At 42.1% G+C, this 25153-nt stretch overlaps 2 protein-coding genes across 2 annotated transcripts; one reads left to right on the top strand and one right to left on the bottom strand.

Annotated features, from left to right (window-relative positions):
- Window positions 1-700: 700 nt before the first annotated feature.
- Window positions 701-3542, bottom strand: CENPL (centromere protein L). Its single transcript, XM_072342740.1, has 4 exons — window positions 3341-3542; window positions 3014-3265; window positions 2045-2587; window positions 701-1736 (listed from the first exon to the last, which is right to left on the bottom strand). The coding sequence occupies exons 1-4, from the start codon at window positions 3506-3508 to the stop codon at window positions 1665-1667; spliced, it is 1035 nt and encodes a 344-aa protein (XP_072198841.1). The 5' UTR covers window positions 3509-3542; the 3' UTR covers window positions 701-1664.
- Window positions 3543-3558: 16 nt separating this feature from the next.
- On the top strand, window positions 3559-24870 carry DARS2 (aspartyl-tRNA synthetase 2, mitochondrial). Its single transcript, XM_072342741.1, has 17 exons — window positions 3559-3720; window positions 3899-3998; window positions 5102-5168; window positions 5379-5480; window positions 6515-6610; window positions 13305-13428; window positions 14048-14094; window positions 16311-16417; window positions 16947-17016; window positions 17601-17780; window positions 18150-18257; window positions 19616-19678; window positions 19876-20028; window positions 21209-21427; window positions 22251-22361; window positions 22565-22640; window positions 23889-24870. The coding sequence occupies exons 1-17, from the start codon at window positions 3621-3623 to the stop codon at window positions 24074-24076; spliced, it is 1911 nt and encodes a 636-aa protein (XP_072198842.1). The 5' UTR covers window positions 3559-3620; the 3' UTR covers window positions 24077-24870.
- Window positions 24871-25153: the final 283 nt, after the last annotated feature.

A 25153-nucleotide genomic window follows, 5' to 3' on the forward strand; every position in this document is an offset into this window, starting at 1 on the left:
TGGGTTTTTTCCACCTGGAAGGAAGTAGCTGCATGATCTTGTCAAATCTAGCATGTAATAAGGAAGGGGTAGTTCTTCATTCCAGCACTACTCTACAGGCAGCCCATGGTAGAACATGGTTAGCAAAGCACTTAGCACACAGCTAAGCACTAATCTTAAAAGCAGAGCATGCTGCTGGGGCATTCTCACATGGGTTTTAGGTTCTGTTCTTAAGGCTATGTTGAATTTAGCAGCTACTTACACAGACTGTCAGAGCAGAACTTTTAATCTTGAAAATGACTAATGGGTTAATCTTAAATCAAATACAGGTCTGCTTACCAAGCCATTCCTCTCAGTCAACATAGCAAACTTTGATGTTTCTGAAAGAAAACTAAAGCAACAGAACTAACAGTTGCTGGGCTGTCAAGACCTTTGGCCATGCCTAACTCAGTAAGCATCATCACTTCACAGGCTGCAGCCTTCGCAAGCCAAAAGTAAGTCCAATTAATACAAACTGAAAGCAAGTTCATGTAGTAGGCTAGTTCCAGTAAGAGATAAGGAGCTAGGCATGTGATGGTGTCACATTAGGCAGGTAGTTGTGTGTACATGGCTGGTTCATCTCAGCCTTGCTGGGGTGATGGAGGAACAAGCCCACTCCTTTTAGGGGGATTTGATGTATGTGTCCTAACCTCGTGGTTTGGTAAACTCACACCTTGTTTTCCTGCTTACAGGTAGGTCACAATATATTTAACTGATTGGGTTTCAAAAACTCTGCACAAGTTATTACAAGTGAATTCCACAGGAAATTAGGCTTTACGCATTGGATAATACTGTGAGCAGCAAAGCTTAACAGTTTAGTCAGGTTAATAAAAAAAAATCTAAAATAAAATACAAGCATACATTGAGTCAAACGTGCTGTTCTTCTCTAGTCAATTGGGGGAAAAGAGCTAAAAATGTTTATGGGGTACTGTAATACAAGTCATAGCACTTCTACTCCCTTTCGGTTCACACAGTTCAGAGGTCAACGTCTGGACTGCTGCCTGCTATAGAATGAGATCAAATATAAAGTTCTAGCACCAAGAGCTCCAACTCAGAACTCCAGCCTACAGCATTCCACCCAAGGCAATAAACTACCAGGCAAAGCACATTAAATCTCTACTTCATGCTGATTTCAATTTCTAACACATTAACCTTGTGAGGACCAGAGCTGGAACCATGGGAACTGTCATACTTTTCACCTTGCTCAGCTAGGGAGTAGATGAACGTTTTATGACCATTAATAGCCAGCCTTAATTAGCTAAAAATGAAGTGACTGACATATAGCTCACAGCCCAAGAGTGCAGCTGTATAGCTGGTGCTGTCAGTTAAGTGATAACCAAAACTGCTAACACCAGCAATAATGGAAAAACCCATCAATAAGTCACATCCAGGAACTTGCAGCTTTATCTCCTAGTCCTCAGCAGAGAAATATATACAAACAGGAGTGACTATAACTGACAGGTGCTTAACAAGCTACTGTAGGGTTAAATGTCTTTTCTGCATATCACATTATGGCTACAGATTTAAATGCAGTAGTTACACACAGGAATTAGAGATCAGAAGAAAAAGTGCTGCAAGAATGAATTTGCAGTAGGCTTATCAGCTTCCATTGGTAAGACTCTCTGGGTGTAAAGATGAGCTGAGTCTCACTGTATCTGAGAGATCGCTAGTTCTGTCAGTAGCATCAGCACTCCGATCAGGTATTGGCTTTGTAGAAACTGTTAAGGAAAAGAAAACAAGAAAATGATGGGTCATTTGCATGCCCTTAGATAATTAGGGCAAATGAATGCAGTCAGATTTACAGTTGTCTGCAAAATAGTCTCTTTAAAAACAATTTTGATCCAGGATATGGAGCAGAAACACTCCTGACTCCATGCTGCTCCTATTGCAGCCCTCTGACTTCCAGTAGGAAGCTATTAGTACTGAAGGCTGCCAGTTTCTTTTTAAGAGGAAGGCATTTCTAGAAAGCAGAGCTATCCTACTTGTCTGGTATTAGGCTAGCATGCTGTGTTAGCATAAAACTCACTTTTATGATCCCATCACAGTGTGCTGAGGCAATTCCCGTCGAAACTTTCACCAGCTTTGTAGCCGACAAGTGGATCTTAAAGTGTCTGTGGAAGTGGGAATAAAGGCATTCCATAAAGACATCCACCTCTTCCTGAGTGATCTCTCCTGGAGTTTTTTGGATTGTGTCCCACAGAGCTTTTGCATCCTCGGGGTGAATGGCATACGAAATATCCAGAGGCTGAGGCAGGTGAGGGACAGAGAAAAGGAGTTCGATGGCAGCTGCGTTTTTGTCCACTTTGCATCCAGTCCACATCGCTGCCATCCAAGTGAGATTGAGAGGGCTGATGGCTAAACGACGGAAACAGCAGTCAAAAGTCTTCTGGAACCAACTTCCAACGATGGCTGTGTAACTCTCCGCCCCGTTAACAAGGAACAAAGGTAAACAAGTGAAGCTGGGCGGCAAATTCTCTAAAAGATCATCTCCAGCCACACAGCAGAACCATCCCGACCATATCAGCTTCTCTTCGGAGTTTTTTGGGGAACCTGATGACCTCAAGGAAAGCTGTGAAGGAGAAAAGAATCACAGAATCATTACGGTTGGAGAAGGCCACTATGGTCATCCAGTCCAGCCATCAGCCTGTCCCTGCCATGCCCACTGACCACGTCCTTCAGTGCCATATCCCTCCACCACCTCCACCAGCCTGTGCTGCCTCAACACTCCTAAGAAGAAATTGTTCCTAATGCCCAAACAGAACCTCCCCTGGCACAACCTGAGGCCATTCCCTCTCATCCTATGGCTGTTACCAGGAGCAGAGGTTGATCCCTCCTCACCACAGCCTCCTTTCAGGCTGCTGTACAAAGCGATGATCCCATTCCCTCAGCTGCTCCCCATCAGGGCCTTCTCTTTAAAGCTCATTCAGTTCACTTGTGGTCCTGCCCTGACCCCAGCTGTGCCCATAGCTATGGATCACACCCGCAGGGCCCCCACCTGCACGAGCACAGCGGCGGGGTCCTGCTCGCTGCCCCTCAGCTCGGGCAGGCTGGATATGGCCACCCTGACGCCCAGCTCGCCATCCACATCCACTGCCAGCCCCTTCTGCTTCTCGGCGGCAACGAAGACACTCAACATGCGGGCGTAGTCCTTCAGCTGGGCGTTGGAGAACTTGTACAGAGGGCTCACGCTGTACAGGGCCCACTGCTTGCGCAGGAGGAACGCCATCTTCTGCGGATCCGCGTTCTCCTAGAAACGAAGGACAAACATCCATAACACATCGCCTCCCCTCAGGGCTCAGCGGCCTCCGAGGGACGGCCCTACCTGGAAGCGCGGCGGCAGCAGGCGGCTGCCGGGACTCAGCCCGTAGTTCCGCCCTGACAGCGGCCCCCGGGACAGCCGCCCGGTGCCGGATGGTCTCCCGCTGCTGGGCAGCGTCCGCATCGCGCCCTCCATCTCTATAACGGAGCCCATCGGCCGCCCGCCCGCCATTTGAACACCCGTCCCGTCAGTCCCCGCGGCGCCCCGCCCCGCCCGCCATCTTGTGGGCGGTGCCTGGTGGCTGCCGGTCCTTATAGCCTCCTCAGTGGGGCCGGGGGGAGCGATGCCTGTCCTCGATGTCCTGCGGTTCGTACGTACGGTGTTACCTCGGCTGGGTGCCCAGTGGGCCCGGCTGAGCAGCGGCTGGGCGCCCCGGGCTCCAGGTGAGCGGGATACTCAGCTGGGTCTGTGGGGTGAGACGAGGGGAAGTGGCTTCAAGCTAAAAGAGAGGCTGGACTTGTAAGGAACTTACTCCCAGTAATAAAAGCAATGAGGCAGTGGCAGAGGCTGCCCCATCCCTACAGCCAGCCTAAGTTTCTTTGCTTTTTTTTTTGATTCTAGACGTTAATAGCTTTGTTGCTCGGACCAACACCTGTGGAGAGCTGCGTGCTGCTCATGTGGGACAGGAGGTCACGCTGTGTGGGTGGATTCAGTACCAAAGGTGAGCTCAGACCACTGTGAGAACAGAGCTGCTTCATGGGCAGAGCCAGCACACGCTCTAGGCCTGCATTCATACACTTCTGCATGCTTTCAGTTTCCTTTTGCATCTTGTGTCCCCTTCTCACGTGTGGCTGAGCAGCTGGGAGCCATGCCACAGCAATGTTTCACATTCTGGAGTTTGATGTGAATACTAATTGCCCACCCATAAGCAGCTAACTATAACCACTCTCTTTATATGTAGTAGTAAGACATTCAGACAGCTTTTAGTTCCTTTTCTATGGATTAGATTTTTTTCAATATAAACAGTGTATTGTTTTAATCTTGTAGCAGCTAATAATGCATCTTTCCTTGAAAAGGATATGCTAAGAGAAGCCAGTGAGCAGGCTATATCCATTCCAGCAACTTGCCATTGGTGGTGTGGCATAACCGCCCCTAATGTGCATTTTACCCATGGTTAATGAACCCTAAAGTGGTGCATTAGTCAAATGCAGACTGAAAAGCTTGTTTGTATTGCAGCTCTTACTTGTTGCGTGCCTGGATATGTGCTAGTAAAAAGGAGGCATGTCCTATAGCTTTGAGCAGAATAATTCCCACTGAAAAATGGCCTTTTGTGTTATATGCTGCAGAGGGACTGCCTTTTATCCAGCATTGCTTTGCAGTGATGGTCAACACTGGTTATGTGAGGCCAACATAAGCATCTCTGAGCAGCTGTGGGTGAGGTTTCAGGAGCAGCGTTGTGATTATTGAGATTGTTGGGCTTTTGCCTTTAAACACAGAATGTGTTTCATAGGACAGCTTCAAGCATAACAGCAGTTACCACTATTGCAGCTAAGATTGATATTTGTGATGCTTGGTCTAGGAGTGTGAGTTGCACATATAATGTTCAAGTTAAGATACTGTATCTTCTGGTTACTTGCATGTTGTTTGTGACTCAGTAGTCTGAATCAGATTGTTTGGATGTGCGTACTTGTGAAGTGCTTTAGGTTATTAGTAACAAGACATAGACAATAACTTTCTGCCACGTGCATTGATTCAAAGAGCAGAAGATGACTGGATTTTGGCAAAACTCTTTTCCCTTTTATGTTTTCTTTTTTGTGGATTCAGACAAGGCCTGTTCCTGGTTTTGAGGGATTTCCAGGGCCTCACCCAGATCATCATTCCACAGGATGAAGTAAGTGCTACCTAAGTATCATTTGTGTCCAGCAGATATTAAGGACAGAGCAAGGTACTTAAGCAGAGGGCCCTGCTGTGATGCTGCTGCAGGACTGCTGGTACTGTTTCCTCTGGTTTTGTGAGCACTGGTCCCAGATTCAAGTGGACCATTTAGAAACAAGGCATGGTGCTTTTTGAGTTTTCGAGATACATTGGCATCTCCTTGCAGGCACATTCTCATGTGAGGAAGCTGCTGTCCGATGCCCCAGTGGAATCTGTTGTGCGAGTGACTGGCATCGTGTCTCCTCGGCCCCCAGGGCAGGAGAATCTGGTGAGGATGCTGAGGTCTCTCAAGGTTTTTATTCCTTTGGGAGAGGAACACTGGGCAGTGGGGTTACGGTTTTTTATGTGTGTCATAGCTTTGCCACAGGCAGTTATGTTCTGTGCTTTGTGTCAGCCTTTCCTTAGAGATTGTGAGGCAGGAGTAACTGCTGTGACAAATAGCTTAGGAAGAGTCACAGCACATTACAGACACCCAGGAATTATATTCTGCTCTTTGAAAGGATAATGAGAACCAGGGAAAAGCAACTTTTCAGTCTTTCAAATTATGGTTGAGTTCACTTCTTTATTTTCTAACAATAAGTATAGTCACCATGTTCCTCAGTAAGTGATGGCCTCCTAATCTCTCAATAGATTCCTGTTTCTCATTGTATAGGAAACAAAGATTTAATACTGTTTTTCTTTTAAAAGTGCACTTCTCCGTTCTCATTGTAATGCAGGTAGCCTGTCTGGATTGTCTGCATCCTGCATCATTGGCAGACCTGGAAAGAAAACACTGGGTTTATAGCTGTGGGTGTTGCTTTGGTTTTTCTTATTTGCTATAACCCCTTATAGATGTCCATAAGAGATTCTGTCTTCAAACTATGACTTGTATTTCTTTTAATCACTTATTTTGTCAGAAGATTGTATATACTTTTCTCTGCTGCGTAAAGAGTTCCAGGGGATGAAATGAATCTCAGTGTGGCACAGTGCTGAGTAGGGAGAGGCTCTCTGCTTTCCCTCAGGATAAGAATGCTGGTTCTGAGAACTGGTGTTCAGAACTGGAAATTCTGGGAAGTTCCTCCCAAGTTGCATTTTGGACATTTATTGAAGTCTAACGTACTCTAACATTCACTCTGTGTGATTTCACTGAGGGAAATCGAGGAGAGATCTGTACTTGAGAGAAGTTCTGAGTTATACTGTGTGAACAGGTAGAGAGGCTAATGATATGGATTGGATTTGGTTTATTTCCACTGATGGTCTTTAAAATACCTTTGTCCAACTCTTAAGTTTTGAATCTGTTTTTTCCCTTGCCTTTTTCTGCAGAAAATGCCAACAGGGGACATTGAAGTCAAGGCAGAGACTGCAGAGGTTCTCAACTTTTGCAAGAAGCTGCCCTTTGAAATCAAAGATTTCATCAAGGTGCCTGCATTCGTCCCTTATACCAAGACAGTGGGTTTTCAGTAGGTCAGGAATTTGCCCAGGGCAATGGCAAAACATCTGGGAGAGCTTCATCTGAGCAGTGCTTTAGAAGAGGGGTGTGTGTATTGTTAGGGGTGAGGTGGCACTTCTAATTGGGCTTATACAGAAAACAAGGCTTGAACGTTTCCAGTGCAGAGAGTTTTAAAATACCACACTAAGAACAGATGGTAAAGGGAAAAGTGGAAGAAATTCAGGCTATGCTAGCTTTTGAGTGTGAAAGAGAACCTGCCAACATAATGCTGTTTTAAGGCAAGTGTGCTTAGTCTTATCTGGGTGAGTAGCTAGTTGGATTTTCGTCTGTAAATACACAGTCTGATAAAAGGTTATTCTTAATGTCTCTGTGGAATATGGGAGGCACTGCTGTTAAGTTCTTCTCTGTGCCACTGACTGTGTGACTGATACATAGGTGTAAGAACTGGGAGAACTACGTGCTGTCCCTTCCTTGTTACATCTCCCGGGCAATTCCCACCATCTGCAGTAGTTTAATTTTCCTGTCTGCGATAAGAATGTATCACCATTTGGTTGTTCCTTTAGATATTCCTTCAGATATCTAAAGATACCCTTCAGATATCTAAAGATACCCTTCAGATATCTAAAGATACCCTTCAGATATCTAAAGATACCCTTCAGATATCTAAAGATACCCTTCAGATATCTAAAGATACCCTTCAGATATCTAAAGATACCCTTCAGATATCTAAAGATACCCTTCAGATATCTAAAGATACCCTTCAGATATCTAAAGATACCCTTCAGATATCTAAAGATACCCTTCAGATATCTAAAGATACCCTTCAGATATCTAAAGATACCCTTCAGATATCTAAAGATACCCTTCAGATATCTAAAGATACCCTTCAGATATCTAAAGATACCCTTCAGATATCTAAAGATACCCTTCAGATATCTAAAGATACCCTTCAGATATCTAAAGATACCCTTCAGATATCTAAAGATACCCTTCAGATATCTAAAGATACCCTTCAGATATCTAAAGATACCCTTCAGATATCTAAAGATACCCTTCAGATATCTAAAGATACCCTTCAGATATCTAAAGATACCCTTCAGATATCTAAAGATACCCTTCAGATATCTAAAGATACCCTTCAGATATCTAAAGATACCCTTCAGATATCTAAAGATACCCTTCAGATATCTAAAGATACCCTTCAGATATCTAAAGATACCCTTCAGATATCTAAAGATACCCTTCAGATATCTAAAGATACCCTTCAGATATCTAAAGATACCCTTCAGATATCTAAAGATACCCTTCAGATATCTAAAGATACCCTTCAGATATCTAAAGATACCCTTCAGATATCTAAAGATACCCTTCAGATATCTAAAGATACCCTTCAGATATCTAAAGATACCCTTCAGATATCTAAAGATACCCTTCAGATATCTAAAGATACCCTTCAGATATCTAAAGATACCCTTCAGATATCTAAAGATACCCTTCAGATATCTAAAGATACCCTTCAGATATCTAAAGATACCCTTCAGATATCTAAAGATACCCTTCAGATATCTAAAGATACCCTTCAGATATCTAAAGATACCCTTCAGATATCTAAAGATACCCTTCAGATATCTAAAGATACCCTTCAGATATCTAAAGATACCCTTCAGATATCTAAAGATACCCTTCAGATATCTAAAGATACCCTTCAGATATCTAAAGATACCCTTCAGATATCTAAAGATACCCTTCAGATATCTAAAGATACCCTTCAGATATCTAAAGATACCCTTCAGATATCTAAAGATACCCTTCAGATATCTAAAGATACCCTTCAGATATCTAAAGATACCCTTCAGATATCTAAAGATACCCTTCAGATATCTAAAGATACCCTTCAGATATCTAAAGATACCCTTCAGATATCTAAAGATACCCTTCAGATATCTAAAGATACCCTTCAGATATCTAAAGATACCCTTCAGATATCTAAAGATACCCTTCAGATATCTAAAGATACCCTTCAGATATCTAAAGATACCCTTCAGATATCTAAAGATACCCTTCAGATATCTAAAGATACCCTTCAGATATCTAAAGATACCCTTCAGATATCTAAAGATACCCTTCAGATATCTAAAGATACCCTTCAGATATCTAAAGATACCCTTCAGATATCTAAAGATACCCTTCAGATATCTAAAGATACCCTTCAGATATCTAAAGATACCCTTCAGATATCTAAAGATACCCTTCAGATATCTAAAGATACCCTTCAGATATCTAAAGATACCCTTCAGATATCTAAAGATACCCTTCAGATATCTAAAGATACCCTTCAGATATCTAAAGATACCCTTCAGATATCTAAAGATACCCTTCAGATATCTAAAGATACCCTTCAGATATCTAAAGATACCCTTCAGATATCTAAAGATACCCTTCAGATATCTAAAGATACCCTTCAGATATCTAAAGATACCCTTCAGATATCTAAAGATACCCTTCAGATATCTAAAGATACCCTTCAGATATCTAAAGATACCCTTCAGATATCTAAAGATACCCTTCAGATATCTAAAGATACCCTTCAGATATCTAAAGATACCCTTCAGATATCTAAAGATACCCTTCAGATATCTAAAGATACCCTTCAGATATCTAAAGATACCCTTCAGATATCTAAAGATACCCTTCAGATATCTAAAGATACCCTTCAGATATCTAAAGATACCCTTCAGATATCTAAAGATACCCTTCAGATATCTAAAGATACCCTTCAGATATCTAAAGATACCCTTCAGATATCTAAAGATACCCTTCAGATATCTAAAGATACCCTTCAGATATCTAAAGATACCCTTCAGATATCTAAAGATACCCTTCAGATATCTAAAGATACCCTTCAGATATCTAAAGATACCCTTCAGATATCTAAAGATACCCTTCAGATATCTAAAGATACCCTTCAGATATCTAAAGATACCCTTCAGATATCTAAAGATACCCTTCAGATATCTAAAGATACCCTTCAGATATCTAAAGATACCCTTCAGATATCTAAAGATACCCTTCAGATATCTAAAGATACCCTTCAGATATCTAAAGATACCCTTCAGATATCTAAAGATACCCTTCAGATATCTAAAGATACCCTTCAGATATCTAAAGATACCCTTCAGATATCTAAAGATACCCTTCAGATATCTAAAGATACCCTTCAGATATCTAAAGATACCCTTCAGATATCTAAAGATACCCTTCAGATATCTAAAGATACCCTTCAGATATCTAAAGATACCCTTCAGATATCTAAAGATACCCTTCAGATATCTAAAGATACCCTTCAGATATCTAAAGATACCCTTCAGATATCTAAAGATACCCTTCAGATATCTAAAGATACCCTTCAGATATCTAAAGATACCCTTCAGATATCTAAAGATACCCTTCAGATATCTAAAGATACCCTTCAGATATCTAAAGATACCCTTCAGATATCTAAAGATACCCTTCAGATATCTAAAGATACCCTTCAGATATCTAAAGATACCCTTCAGATATCTAAAGATACCCTTCAGATATCTAAAGATACCCTTCAGATATCTAAAGATACCCTTCAGATATCTAAAGATACCCTTCAGATATCTAAAGATACCCTTCAGATATCTAAAGATACCCTTCAGATATCTAAAGATACCCTTCAGATATCTAAAGATACCCTTCAGATATCTAAAGATACCCTTCAGATATCTAAAGATACCCTTCAGATATCTAAAGATACCCTTCAGATATCTAAAGATACCCTTCAGATATCTAAAGATACCCTTCAGATATCTAAAGATACCCTTCAGATATCTAAAGATACCCTTCAGATATCTAAAGATACCCTTCAGATATCTAAAGATACCCTTCAGATATCTAAAGATACCCTTCAGATATCTAAAGATACCCTTCAGATATCTAAAGATACCCTTCAGATATCTAAAGATACCCTTCAGATATCTAAAGATACCCTTCAGATATCTAAAGATACCCTTCAGATATCTAAAGATACCCTTCAGATATCTAAAGATACCCTTCAGATATCTAAAGATACCCTTCAGATATCTAAAGATACCCTTCAGATATCTAAAGATACCCTTCAGATATCTAAAGATACCCTTCAGATATCTAAAGATACCCTTCAGATATCTAAAGATACCCTTCAGATATCTAAAGATACCCTTCAGATATCTAAAGATACCCTTCAGATATCTAAAGATACCCTTCAGATATCTAAAGATACCCTTCAGATATCTAAAGATACCCTTCAGATATCTAAAGATACCCTTCAGATATCTAAAGATACCCTTCAGATATCTAAAGATACCCTTCAGATATCTAAAGATACCCTTCAGATATCTAAAGATACCCTTCAGATATCTAAAGATACCCTTCAGATATCTAAAGATACCCTTCAGATATCTAAAGATACCCTTCAGATATCTAAAGATACCCTTCAGATATCTAAAGATACCCTTCAGATATCTAAAGATACCCTTCAGATATCTAAAGATACCCTTCAGATATCTAAAGATACCCTTCAGATATCTAAAGATACCCTTCAGATATCTAAAGATACCCTTCAGATATCTAAAGATACCCTTCAGATATCTAAAGATACCCTTCAGATATCTAAAGATACCCTTCAGATATCTAAAGATACCCTTCAGATATCTAAAGATACCCTTCAGATATCTAAAGATACCCTTCAGATATCTAAAGATACCCTTCAGATATCTAAAGATACCCTTCAGATATCTAAAGATACCCTTCAGATATCTAAAGATACCCTTCAGATATCTAAAGATACCCTTCAGATATCTAAAGATACCCTTCAGATATCTAAAGATACCCTTCAGATATCTAAAGATACCCTTCAGATATCTAAAGATACCCTTCAGATATCTAAAGATACCCTTCAGATATCTAAAGATACCCTTCAGATATCTAAAGATACCCTTCAGATATCTAAAGATACCCTTCAGATATCTAAAGATACCCTTCAGATATCTAAAGATACCCTTCAGATATCTAAAGATACCCTTCAGATATCTAAAGATACCCTTCAGATATCTAAAGATACCCTTCAGATATCTAAAGATACCCTTCAGATATCTAAAGATACCCTTCAGATATCTAAAGATACCCTTCAGATATCTAAAGATACCCTTCAGATATCTAAAGATACCCTTCAGATATCTAAAGATACCCTTCAGATATCTAAAGATACCCTTCAGATATCTAAAGATACCCTTCAGATATCTAAAGATACCCTTCAGATATCTAAAGATACCCTTCAGATATCTAAAGATACCCTTCAGATATCTAAAGATACCCTTCAGATATCTAAAGATACCCTTCAGATATCTAAAGATACCCTTCAGATATCTAAAGATACCCTTCAGATATCTAAAGATACCCTTCAGATATCTAAAGATACCCTTCAGATATCTAAAGATACCCTTCAGATATCTAAAGATACCCTTCAGATATCTAAAGATACCCTTCAGATATCTAAAGATACCCTTCAGATATCTAAAGATACCCTTCAGATATCTAAAGATACCCTTCAGATATCTAAAGATACCCTTCAGATATCTAAAGATACCCTTCAGATATCTAAAGATACCCTTCAGATATCTAAAGATACCCTTCAGATATCTAAAGATACCCTTCAGATATCTAAAGATACCCTTCAGATATCTAAAGATACCCTTCAGATATCTAAAGATACCCTTCAGATATCTAAAGATACCCTTCAGATATCTAAAGATACCCTTCAGATATCTAAAGATACCCTTCAGATATCTAAAGATACCCTTCAGATATCTAAAGATACCCTTCAGATATCTAAAGATACCCTTCAGATATCTAAAGATACCCTTCAGATATCTAAAGATACCCTTCAGATATCTAAAGATACCCTTCAGATATCTAAAGATACCCTTCAGATATCTAAAGATACCCTTCAGATATCTAAAGATACCCTTCAGATATCTAAAGATACCCTTCAGATATCTAAAGATACCCTTCAGATATCTAAAGATACCCTTCAGATATCTAAAGATACCCTTCAGATATCTAAAGATACCCTTCAGATATCTAAAGATACCCTTCAGATATCTAAAGATACCCTTCAGATATCTAAAGATACCCTTCAGATATCTAAAGATACCCTTCAGATATCTAAAGATACCCTTCAGATATCTAAAGATACCCTTCAGATATCTAAAGATACCCTTCAGATATCTAAAGATACCCTTCAGATATCTAAAGATACCCTTCAGATATCTAAAGATACCCTTCAGATATGTTTGTCAGCTTAAAAAGTTCTGGGGATCACTACAGTCTGTTACAGCGGAGCCATAATTTAGAGGGCTGAAATTGAGATTTACTGAGGCAACTCTTAGTGCAGAGTGGACATGTCTTTTTTCCTTCCAAAAAACCCCACAAAAACCAGTGTCCATGCATTGGAGACACTCTCAGTGACTACTGTTTCTCCATGCAGGCTGTGGGATATGCATGGGTCATGGCAACAGGGCAGTATCCTTTTTCAGCTTCCCCCCTTTTGTCCTCTGGCTTTATTGGACGTGCAGTTTGAGTTCTGTTTCTTTTTACCAGAAATCAGAGGCCTTGCGCATGCAGTATCGCTACTTGGATCTGCGCAGCTCCCAGTTACAGTACAACCTGAGGCTGAGATCCCAGGTGGTGATGAGGATGCGAGAGTACCTGTGTAACCACCATGGTAAGTTAAGTGCTTGAAGAACAGCCTGTAGCAAACAACGTTGTGGAGTTTTTCTGCTCTTTCCTATTGCTAGGAGAGAGTACCAAACAACTTTAAACTTCAGGCTGTTCTCACTTGGGAAGGATGCACTGCTTGTAGTGGGAGACTTAGAAGGATGTTGAAGTATCTTAGCTTGCCACAAAGCAGTTGTTTCAAATGAGCTATGTCCAGAACATAGCCGATCAGAGGCATTTTGCAAATAGTTTCCTTCTTTTGGTCGTCCAACTTGAGGGGTATTAAAGAGATGAATTTCTTGTGGGATTTATGTTGGTCTTAAAATCAGGAAGCCCTTAAAGTCAGGAAACCAAAGCCTAGTTTCCAAATGGATAGAGAATTAATGACTTCTCTGCCAATCTGGAGTTCTGTCTTCAACAGTTCTGACAGAGCTTTGGGGGATCTCAGCCTTTAAAACTTGTCAGTGTGTAAGGTATTCTTACAAACAACGAAGTCTGGAGATTTGGAGAGGCTGCATGGTGTGCTCGATTACCTCTTGAGCTGACTAATAAACCCTTCTCTAGCCTACTTTGTGTCATACTAGTTGTTGTCCCTGCTGTCAGCATATTCTGTGTTTGTTCCTCAGGGTTTGTGGATGTAGAAACTCCAACGCTCTTTAAGAGAACCCCAGGGGTATGTATTTCTATTAGTAATGCATTTTAGCCTCCTGCAATGGCATAGGCAGTTCATGGTTGAATTATAGTCACTTGCCACTCAACCGTCATTGCTTCCCCTCACTAACGGCTTGTATGTCAGTTTCTGATACAATGCATTGATCCTTATAATAGTAGAGGGACTGGAAGGGTAGAAGTGGCACCTTTATGTCTTGACTTTGAACATTCAATTACCACGAAAGAATAAAGCTTCTATCTGGTAGACTGCATTGAATGCAAGTCCTGTCCTGGGAAAGACTGGTTGTCAAAACAAGGATCTCCCTCTAAGCACAATTTCCCTAGCATTTATCTCTTAACTAGTAGTTTACTATAATGGCACTATTAAAGACATTTCGGTTTCTGGATTTATATTTCTTTCATTTCCTGCAGGCCAGGAATTGTTGGTGTAGCTACCATATGGAATTCTGGTATTTAAATCCCTGTTGTGAGTGGTTTATTATGTATTAGTCTTGCTGAGCAAGAGGTGGAGAATCTTCCTTATGGCTATTTCAGGCCAAGCTAGTTACCAGTCTGTTTAATGTAGAAACAGCAGTTTCTTCAGAAATAGAATGTTATGATAGGAAAATAGGTCCTTTCCTCTTGCACTTCACAGTTGTGCTTAAGTCCTGTATGTGTCCAACCTGCTGATGCTAGATCTGATTCGGTAGTTGAGCAGACCTCCGTGGTAGATGTATCCCTGTGGCTGGAGCAAAAGGTGGCAAATCAGGATGTTTTGTAAGAACACAAGTCTTCCTTAGTCTGTGTCACTTCTGTGCTTCCTAATGCTGTGAGAAGGAAGATCTCCACATTATACTGCGTGTGTCCTTCTCTCAGAGCTGAACAAATTGCTGCTTTATTTCTAGCTCTGAACATGGCCCTAACTGAGATTGAAACCCCAATTCTTGTGTGAGGCAATAGAGAGCAGGAAATGGTCAGGGAAGCAGAAGTGGACCCAGCTTTCAGGGGATGATTAAAGACTTACCAGATGTTACAAAAGGTCTCTCCACTTGCTCATTTCCAAGTACTATTTATAGGCTAGCCATACAACTCTGTGTGGGTCACTTGAGGAAGCACTGGAGTGACCTGTCTTCCATTTAGCTCTGCTGCTGGAGGCAGGAAGGCAGGAGCAAGAAAAAGATGGCTTTTCTGAGCTTATTAGCTTGCTGATGCTCAGAGAAGGAATATCCCCACTTTCAACACACATCTGCAAGGTGAAGTAGTAATACTGTACGTGTGCTTGGGTGGGATTTGTGTTACAGGTGTGCTGAGGCAGCAGTCAGTCCAGACTGTGGTAGATGAGCAGTCTGTGGACTTGAACAGACTGCAGTCTGTTAAGGTGGCAGGCTGATGTATCTCTTATTAGCTGCTGGTCCTCCTTCTACAGTCATCCTCCAGCCACCTACGGAATTGTGTAGCCTGCATGTCTCCTTCAGTTCTGTTTCTGCCTTGGTACAAGGTGGGTTTATTAGGCAGAAGCAGTGGGCAAGGTGACAGAAACAACTGTTCCATCACAGGATCTAGAATAAAGGCTTGACCCTGCCAGCCTAAACGCAGCCATGTAAGTGCTGATTTCAGCAATCCTAGTGCAAGCTCATGGCTCAGTTATCTACAGTTTTGAAGGTAGAAGTCCATAAGTACAACACCAGCCTCTGAATTTCAGTGCTTAGCTTGGCTGCCTGTGTAAACAAGGCACCTATTCCATGATCTTACTCCAAAGCTTTTGAGCCCCTTTATAATTTTCCTCATCTTTGGCTTGGCAAAGATACTGAAAATAAAAAGCTCCTAGAATGAAGTAAACATATAGTAGGGGGAAAGGCTGCAGTATGACCTCATGCTATCAAACAACAAAAAGGAAGCATGATGTGGAGTGCTTCATTGAAGCATTTCTGTTGATGACTGTGTGGACCAGTGGTAGAAAATGGCTTATCTCTCTAGGTCAGGTATTTAGATGAAAGGTTTGCTAACCTTTTCTTTCAAGTCTTGTTATCTTTGGTAAACTTGATGCTTTTACCATCCTGTGCTCACTATTCTCCTTTCTCTGCTTTTCTTGCTTAAAATGTTAAAGCTGAATTTTTGAAAGAAGAAATGGGGGTGGAAAGTGGCCTAAGGCCACTGGTGTGCTGGGTGCATTCAGCTTGGCTTTCTCTCAGCTGGGAACAGAGGCCACTTAATTGCTGAACTTCTTTCTCATACCAGGGGGCAAAAGAATTCCTTGTGCCTTCCAGGGAAGCGGGCAAGTTCTACTCTCTGCCTCAGAGTCCTCAGCAATTCAAGCAGCTCCTGATGATTGGAGGCTTGGACAGGTAAGAGTTACTTGGACTGCCATTCTCTGCATGCACTGTCCAGCATTTGCTTGCTTTGATGGGTGATGTTTTAGAGACTTCTCCAGGAACTTACTGCCAAGAGTTCTGTTTCAAAGAGACATCCTTAAATACTTGCAATTTTTTGCTAAGCCATTCTCATTAGCAGTAATACTTCCCAGTAAGGGCAAACTTAACCCTTTTTTGATAGTTAAGATCTTTGCTATTTGAAATGGAAACCTGATTTTAAGCACCAATATAGGAATAAGCTTTATATAGACAGTCTGCCCGAAGGACAGAAAATCTGTCAGCACAGCTCACCTGGTAATCTCCACATACCTCAGGAGGGTATGGCTGCAGATAGGAACAGCTGCTGGTATGGTATCAAGATTCCATGCATTTAAGGGAATGGCAGCAATCAGGACTGTGAGTATCCACTACATAGGGAGCAAAGCCATCTTTTTAATGCTTGGTTCTGTAGCCATAATTTAAGGTACCTTTAATTGTTATCTAAGTGTAAGTACTCTTGCAGATACTTCCAGGTTGCTCGCTGCTACCGTGATGAAGGCTCACGGCCTGACAGGCAGCCAGAATTCACTCAGGTAACCAATTTGCACTGCCTTTCACCCTGCCCTTCAGCCAAACAGCTTGTGGATGTTTTATCTTAAGAAGGCTTAGTATCTGTTGGTTTTCATACTGCCTTAGGGGTGTGGGATGTTGTTTTCTGTGTGTTTTGCAGCCACAGTCCCTTGCAGTCAGTGTGAGACATGAACAAAGTTGTAACTGTCCTTGGCTGTCTTCAGTTCCAGGTGCTGATGAGTAGATGTGGGAACTGTGTTGCAGCAGTGGTGGTACTTGATGATGCATTTCTGCTTTTGTCCTGCAGAGCTGGGTGTCACTTGCATCAGCCTTGACACCCAGGCAGAGAGCTGGGTCCATTCAAGGTTTCTCTGTTCGTCCTTGTCATCATTACCTCATTTAGTACTCTGAAGAGATCATTGCCTGAGTCATCATGCTGTAGGGAGATCATAAACACACCCTCAGTCTTATGTAGTCAAACTATGACTTAATGTCATATATTGTTTCCTTTTATGCTGACTTAATAGTCTGAGAGTTTCTGCAAGTAGCAGTGCAGAGGCAAAAACTGTAGCTAGTGTGGAATCTCCCTCTTGTTTTCTGTTTCCAGATTGATATAGAGATGTCATTTGTAGATCAAGCTGGGATCCAGAGGTTGATAGAGGGCCTCCTGCAATATTCCTGGCCTGCAGAAAGAGGCCCCATTACGACTCCTTTCCCTTCCATGACATATGAGGAGGCGCTGGCTGACTATGGGACTGATAAGCCGGACACTCGCTTTGGGATGAAGGTGTGGGTTTGCCTGCTAGAAACGTGCAGCTTTTCTTTTTCTTTCTGGTAGTGTTTTAAAAATAATCTTTGATTAAATTATTTGTACGTGGTGAGCTGGGATTCTTAATCCTGTAATATACCAAAGGAGTATTGGGTTTTCCACGCTCTCTTACTTGTTTGTCTCTATAGTCCTCAGTCTTCTGATGGTTATTCAAGCTTGGCCCCATTTATTTCTTTCTGTGAACCTTTTGATTTCTCTGAGCAAAGAAATGGTGTCCCAAAGTATGGCTTTTGAAGGCAGTGAGACACAGGAGTATGATTTATTTATTTACTTTTTGCTTCATACTTTTACCACAACAGCTTTTTCCTGTGCTCCCTCCTTGCTTAGATAGTGGATATCAGTGATACTTTACGAAGATTGGACGTTGGGTTTGTGCAGAATGTGCTCAGTTACCCCCGCGGCACTGCCAAGGCTATTTGTATCCCTCAGGGAGTGGTAAGTGATGCTTTTACATGCTGCGTACGCTTATGAAATAAAATACCAACTTGAATTCTTTTTGTTGGTGTGGAAATGTTCCCTGCTATGACTGGGGGAGCGGTGTCCTTCAGGGAGCTTGGGGTTGCTTGTGATTGACGTCAGGTTGGGCAGAGCGTTTTTACAGATGGGAAATGGAAACGATCAGGCGATGGGAAGAATATATTGTCCTCATGAAGGCCAGGAAGAGAACAGAGCTACAAGGTCCCCTGGGGATGGGGAAGCCTCTTGGGGCTTTGGCTTGTCAAGGATGGCATCTGAATAGTAAATTGTGCCCTCAGGGGAGAGATGAAAATAGAATCAGGTATAGTACAGCACTACTCTGCACTGATAGGAGAAAGGCCAGCTAGTTTGTATGCCCTCGTGATTGCTTTTGTTGTGTTTCTGGGTTCTGCTCATGTAAGGAGAATGCCACAAATCAAATCCACAACTGACAGTAGATGGAGAATTATTTTTGGCATATCAATGGGGAAGCAGATTTAACTCTGACTGTGGATGTCTTTGCAGCATAGGTGGTAAGGAGAAAGGAGCGTATTCTCTGAACAATTATATCTAGGGAATGGAATAACATGAATCTGCATGGTTTGTTTTTAAACTGGAACAGGCTTCCCAGGGCAGTGGTCATGGCACCAAGACTACCAGAGCACAAGAAGCGTTTAAACAATGCTGTCAAACACAGGGTTTGAATTTTGGGTGGTCCATTGTAGAGCTGGGAGTTGGACTCGGTAATCTTTGTGGGTCCTTTCTGATTCTATGAGTAGGGCTTCAGTTTAGGAGCTCGTCAATTTTGGCAGAAAATGCAAGTTACTGTCTTCCCACCAGAGGGCACTAAAGATGTGCATTTGCAAAACAAAAGGAGAGTCTCAAGCCTCTTCACCTTTTAAATATCTTTTAAAAGATCAGGAACACCTACTGCATTCCTTTGCATGTGAGGGTGAGCCTGGTTGGTTCTGTTATTCCTCCACACTGAGCTATGCTTTCACTGTCATCAGTGTAGCGTTTAAAACCTTGTTCCCGCTCTGTAATCTGTAGGCTAGAGGTAATTAATTGGCATGGTCTCCCACTGCTGACCCACTGTGAGCGAGGAGAAAAACTGCAGCTTACAGAAGCCCCTTTCTGAAAGCAGTCATTGGAGAAAACACTCAGCTGCAGTCCAGTGTCATGAGCCCAGTCTTGTTCCGCAGCTCTTGTTTTTAACACAAGTTCTTGAACTGTTAGAAACAAAGAACATGAGATGTTTAGAAACAGTAGATTTGAATTCTGGAACGGGCTGTCTGTAGATCTTGGAGCTCTGATGTCTTGTCTTGCTCTTTCCTCAGAGATACCTTAAAAATAAAGACTTGGAATCCTTAAAGGAGGCTGCGAAATCCCAGTTCAACCAGGTGAGATGGCAGCACTGCTAGAATGTTGGAAGCGGTGATTGATAAATTATATAAAGGCACTTGTAGACAGATGAAGGTAGGGGAGAATTTTTTAATAATAATAATAAGTCTTTACAAAGAGCCTCATTATAAAAAGAGTTGATGACAAGAGAGGGCAGCACTGACACAAACATATTCTTTTACTGATCTTGCAATAGGAAATCATGGATGTTATCTGCAGGCCCGATGGGAGCTTGAAGTCTCTGCTCACCAAGTTTCTTGGTGAAGAGCAGCAGTCGGAGTTCATCCGAGCGCTGAACATGCAGGTGGATGATGTGGTACTGCTGGCAGCTGGAGACCACAAGCGAGTGGTAGGAAGCATTTCTGGGTTTCTGTGAGTGGACTGTTGCTGTTGGCTTTGAAGTTACCTGTCCTTATTCTAATACCTTTGATCACAAAAATAGATCGTAGAGTGGCCTGGGTTGAAAAGGATCACAAAGATCATTCAGTTCCAACCCCCTGCTATGTGCAGGGACACCAGCCATCACACCAGGTTGCCCAGAGCCATATCCAAGCCTGGCCTTGAATGCCTGCAGGGATGGGGCATCCACAGCCTCCTTGGGCAACATGTTCCAGTGTGACAACACCCTCTGTGTGGAAACATCCTCCTAATAACTAACTTAAACCTCCCCTGTCTCAGTTTAAAACCATTCCCTCCTGTCCCTCATAAACAGTCATTCCCCCTCCTGTTTGTATGCTCCCTTCAAATATTGGAAGGCCACAACGAGGTCTCCCCAGAGCCTTCTCTTCTGATTTGTTTCTTTGCATCTGGAGCTACATCAGCAACAGGTAATTCATGAAGTGTACCTATTGCTTTTCTCTCCCAGTTATATTCTGGGAAGAGTTTGTAACCAAGATGAAGGCTGGAATATGAAGCAGGAGCAAGTTGGCACCACTTCTCACCTCAACTTCTTAAAGCACTAAACAGACTAGGAGACAAGGACCCCTAGGTAGCTGTCGTCTCCCTTAAGCAGATGGTAAGAGGGAAATGTGGCTGCTTATTAGCAGAAGGGTAGGAGATTCTGTCCTTGACTCTCTATATTCCTGCTAGTAGATATTGCCTTCCAGGCATTCATTTGCGTAAGGTGTCATGTTCTGCATGATCACTGAAACTGTCACTTCTTTCTGTGCCTTCATTTCTCTGTCTTCAAAGTGAGGATATTACATATGATTCCCTGTTAATCCATGCTTATGTAGAACTTGAGGTCAGTCTAGGGGTTCTGTGAGGATGGAACGTGGAAGAAAACAAACTTTTCTAGCTTCCTTACTCAGACTTTTTTTTTCCCTCCTCAAACCCTGGAGCTGCTGCCTTGGCAGAAAGGTGATATTTTTTAGGAGACAAGGCAAAAATGTTTTTACTGCAACAGCACAGTACAGCTAATACTGTATATGATGCTGCTGTTACAAAGAACTCTGTCCCTGGATGGTATACGAGCAACCTCCCTGGTAGTAAAATTGGCCCCTTCTCATTAACTCCTTTCTTTTCTGCAGTGCTCTGCATTAGGAAGCCTACGGCTGGAGAGTGCTGACCTCCTGGAGGCAACTGGAATGGTACTGCGGGATCCTGCAGCTCTTCACTTCCTCTGGGTGGTGGATTTCCCACTTTTCCTCCCCAAGGAAGAGAATCCCTCTGAACTGGAGTCTGCGCATCACCCCTTCACTGCTCCTCATCCTTTAGATACCGACCTCCTCTATTCCAACCCCGCAAAGGTAATTAACTCCATGCCTGCTGTGTTGGCCCTCTTTATGGCTGTGTGTTGTGGAAAACTAGGTACCTATCTGTTTGAAAAGTACAACTTTGAGATTACTCTGATTAACAACCAGCATCCAGGTGCCCCTCTGACAAAAGGGGCTTGTTGTTGCTTAAGGTGAGGGATCTTATATTTTGACCCATACCATGTTGCTTCGAGTTTTGATCAAGTTTGAAAAAGAACATGCACTGTTCCAGTTTCTGTTAAGCTGCATGCTACCCTGAGGTGACATCACCTCTGTCAGCAGCAGTCCATGCATCTGTGAGGACTGATATTTGAGCTGGAGCTTTTTCTATGCTTAGGCTTGGGATCAAGTCACAGCATGGAGCCTGAATTCTGGATGGATGCAGATAGCTGTTAAAATGGCAATGAGAAAGCCACAGAAGAGATGTGCCCGTGTGATTTCTTTTGTGTTTTTGCTGGAGCTGGAACCAGGGGAGGAATGTTGGCACGACTCGAAGTCTGCCTTGCTCTGTGTCTACTGATAGGACTTGATAAAAAATGAAAACTCTCAGTCATTTCCTTTCTCTTTGGTTATGTTGTGATCTAAATGTTTGTTATCCCGAAGTTTGGAATCTGTTACCCCCCCAGAGGAATCCAGTGGAAAACTTTATCCTCAGCATTTGGACCCTCTTCCTTTGTGAATTACAAGGATGCATTGAGAGAGCAGTGTTGTACTATGTCACATCTTCATTTGCAGCATCTTTGTATGTGTGCTTGGTTGGCATTAAATGCCATTAGGTCCCAGCTTTCCTAAGGTGGTTGTTGATTTCTTTTTCCAGGTCCGTAGCCAGCACTACGACCTTGTGCTGAATGGCAGTGAAATTGGAGGTGGCTCCATCAGAATTCATAATGCGGAACAACAGCGTTTTGTGCTGGAGAAAGTGCTGAAGGTAACACCTCCAGATGTCTCCTGACATCCTCTTAGAGTTTTCAATGACTACTCCATTTATATTCCTGCTCTAAATTCTGGAGAAACAGGAGCGTTCTTCTCAGATAAGCAGCTCCTAGAGATGGTTGACTTCATCGTACCTTCATATGCTGCTAATAGGAAGAGCATTGCTTGTTCAGTAACATTTCTTATGCAACTTTGCAGGAGGACTCAGAGGTGCTTTCCCATCTGCTTGAGGCTCTGGAATTTGGAGCTCCCCCTCATGGAGGAATTGCTTTAGGTGAGTGCTTTGCAGTTATCCAGAATGCTGGTGTCTTGTGGCTTTCTTTTGGTATATTAGATTTTGAGAATAAGCCTCATCTGTTATCAAAAGTTCCATCTCCTGCTGACAGAGATGGTTGTTTTGGTGGTGCTAAATTGCAGCAACCAACATACTTCCATCTCTGTGGCACTTTATGAAGGAAAACAGAGCTCCCACAACCAAGTGCAGAATGTTTTGGTGTCCCTCCCCAGCATCTCCATGTGTTTTAGTCTGCAAGCACCAGATCACCTGTTGGTGTCTGTAACCGTGGTCCTTATCTACTGTTCTACAAACTGCATGTTAACATTGGGTCATCTTAATTCTCCTTCCTGTGCAGCCAGTACAGTACTCTGTGCTGCAACCCCAGAGGCATGGGATGGTATGGTACTACTTCATGCCATGGGTTACTGCCACAATCTCGGCCTTTCCTTCAGTCTCACTTCCCTTCTGCCTTCTATTTCATTCACTCCTTCAGAGATTTAAACTGACAGTAAGTGAATACTGTCCTGATCTGTCTCAGCATGGGCACAATAGATACCTGTACATAACAGTGTACACAACAGGGATAAATTACATCTCGGGAGTCACAGGGAGTGAGGAAACAGCAGCACTGTCCTAGATTGGCTTAAGCTGTCGTAGAATAGAATCTTGAGAAGTCATTACAGCACTGTTTACAGCATTACAGGAATGTCAGTTTGTTTTCCTAGAATCTTTCAGGTTTCCATTTGTAAAATCAACAACAGCAGCCAAAGAGCAGCACTTTCACTTGCAGTCTTCAAATGTGATTTTTTTCCCCTCTATCCGATCACTCAGAGGCTATTACTCTTTCTGAATTCCTCCTGGTTGCTCTAGTCCTTCAGAACTGATTGACCAAGAGCTCTGAGCAGTCAAACAGAGCAATGACAATGTTCCTGTTGCTCAGTGGCCCTGCCATTGTTATGCTACTTGTGAAAAGGCACTTGTCTCTGTCTTGCAGTCTCTGATATGTCACAGAATCTTTGGTAACATTGGAAGGCTTTATTGTGCTAGGCTCATCTGCTGTCTAGGCATGTCTATTTCTCTTTTTACTGGTTGAGAGTAAGTTTTTTTTTTTTCCCCTTGTTTACTTTGGTTTTATTCTTTCAGTCTGGCAGTATTACCTACTCCCACCTTTCTGATCTTCTGAATCAGAGAAACTAACCCAAGAGCACAACACAAGGGTTTCAGCCTTTTGTTTTCTGCTTCTAGGACTTGACAGGCTCATCTCTCTCATCGTTGGCTCTCCAAGTATCCGAGATGTCATTGCTTTTCCTAAGTCGTTCAAGGGACGGGACCTGATGGGCAATGCTCCAGACTATGTCACTCCAGAAGAATTAGAGCCATATCACATCCACGTTTCTTGGCCTGCTGCAGAAACAGAAGCGAAGAAAAACTGACTTATAGCAAGTGATGTGAATTGAACTGTTAAAGCAGAGATGCTTCCAACTTCTAAATACTAAAATTCAGTTTGAAAAACATCAACTGTTATGGGAGGACCGGAGGAGTACGTACAACCCCACTGCAGTTTCAGAATAGAATGGGGAACAGATACGATAGTTCCCCTGATAGGAATTCACCTTTTGGTTGTCAATGGGAGGGAGAAAGAGAACAGAAAAATGCCTGTTATTTTAGCTTAGGATATTGAGACCGTTGCCTTTGGGGTGTTTTATTGAAGGTAAGGTTATTTATTAATATTCCACTTATCAGTCTGAACGTGTAAACTCCCATTTAAAGGACACAGTGTACCAGCTTCTCTGGAACAACAAGCCGGTATTCCTGATAATCACTGAATCTCTGAGAGCTGTTAGAGCAGGGTAGTGCCATGCTGGGCAAAGAACCTAACAAAGCTTCAGTGCAGCCAGCAGCTTGTGTCGTCTTGGAGGATATTTGATCATGTGGAATTTGCCATGGGGAGTTGTACTCAAGTGTTCCCTGTTACAAGCAGGGAGAAGAGGAGGCATGGTGTTTGCAGCAGTTGTCCTTGTAATATTCACCAGACAGGAGGTGATGTGTCTTTGGGGCCTGTGGTCCTGCCACTTTCAAAGCACCAGTTCTGAGGTTTGCATCCTTTGTAAATAAACTTCGTCACAACTTGCTTTTGTCTGAACTTGGCTTTGCTCTGAGCTTGGATCTGCACATCTTTGATTGGAAACAAGCTGGAAATATGAGTTAAAACAAAATGTTATGCACCACCTTGTGAGAGCTATTGCACTGATAAAATTCCCATAACATTTAAGCAGTGATCAGAGCAAGGCGACGTTATACTCAGATTGCTGCTTTAGAGGATGGTGGGTTTTGCTATCTACCTTTTTTTACTGGTAGTGAGGCTAAATGGAACTTAAAACTGAATTTGCTGAAGAATCATCTGTGTTTCTAAACACAGGGGCTAAAAAGGCTCTAAAAAGGGGCTCCTTTGAGGATGTGAAAGCATAAAAAAAAACCCAGTTTTTCAGAGTTCTTCACTCCCCCAGACC

This window comes from Excalfactoria chinensis, chromosome 8 (assembly GCF_039878825.1).
Source record: "Excalfactoria chinensis isolate bCotChi1 chromosome 8, bCotChi1.hap2, whole genome shotgun sequence".
Taxonomy (NCBI): Eukaryota; Metazoa; Chordata; class Aves; order Galliformes; family Phasianidae; genus Excalfactoria; species Excalfactoria chinensis.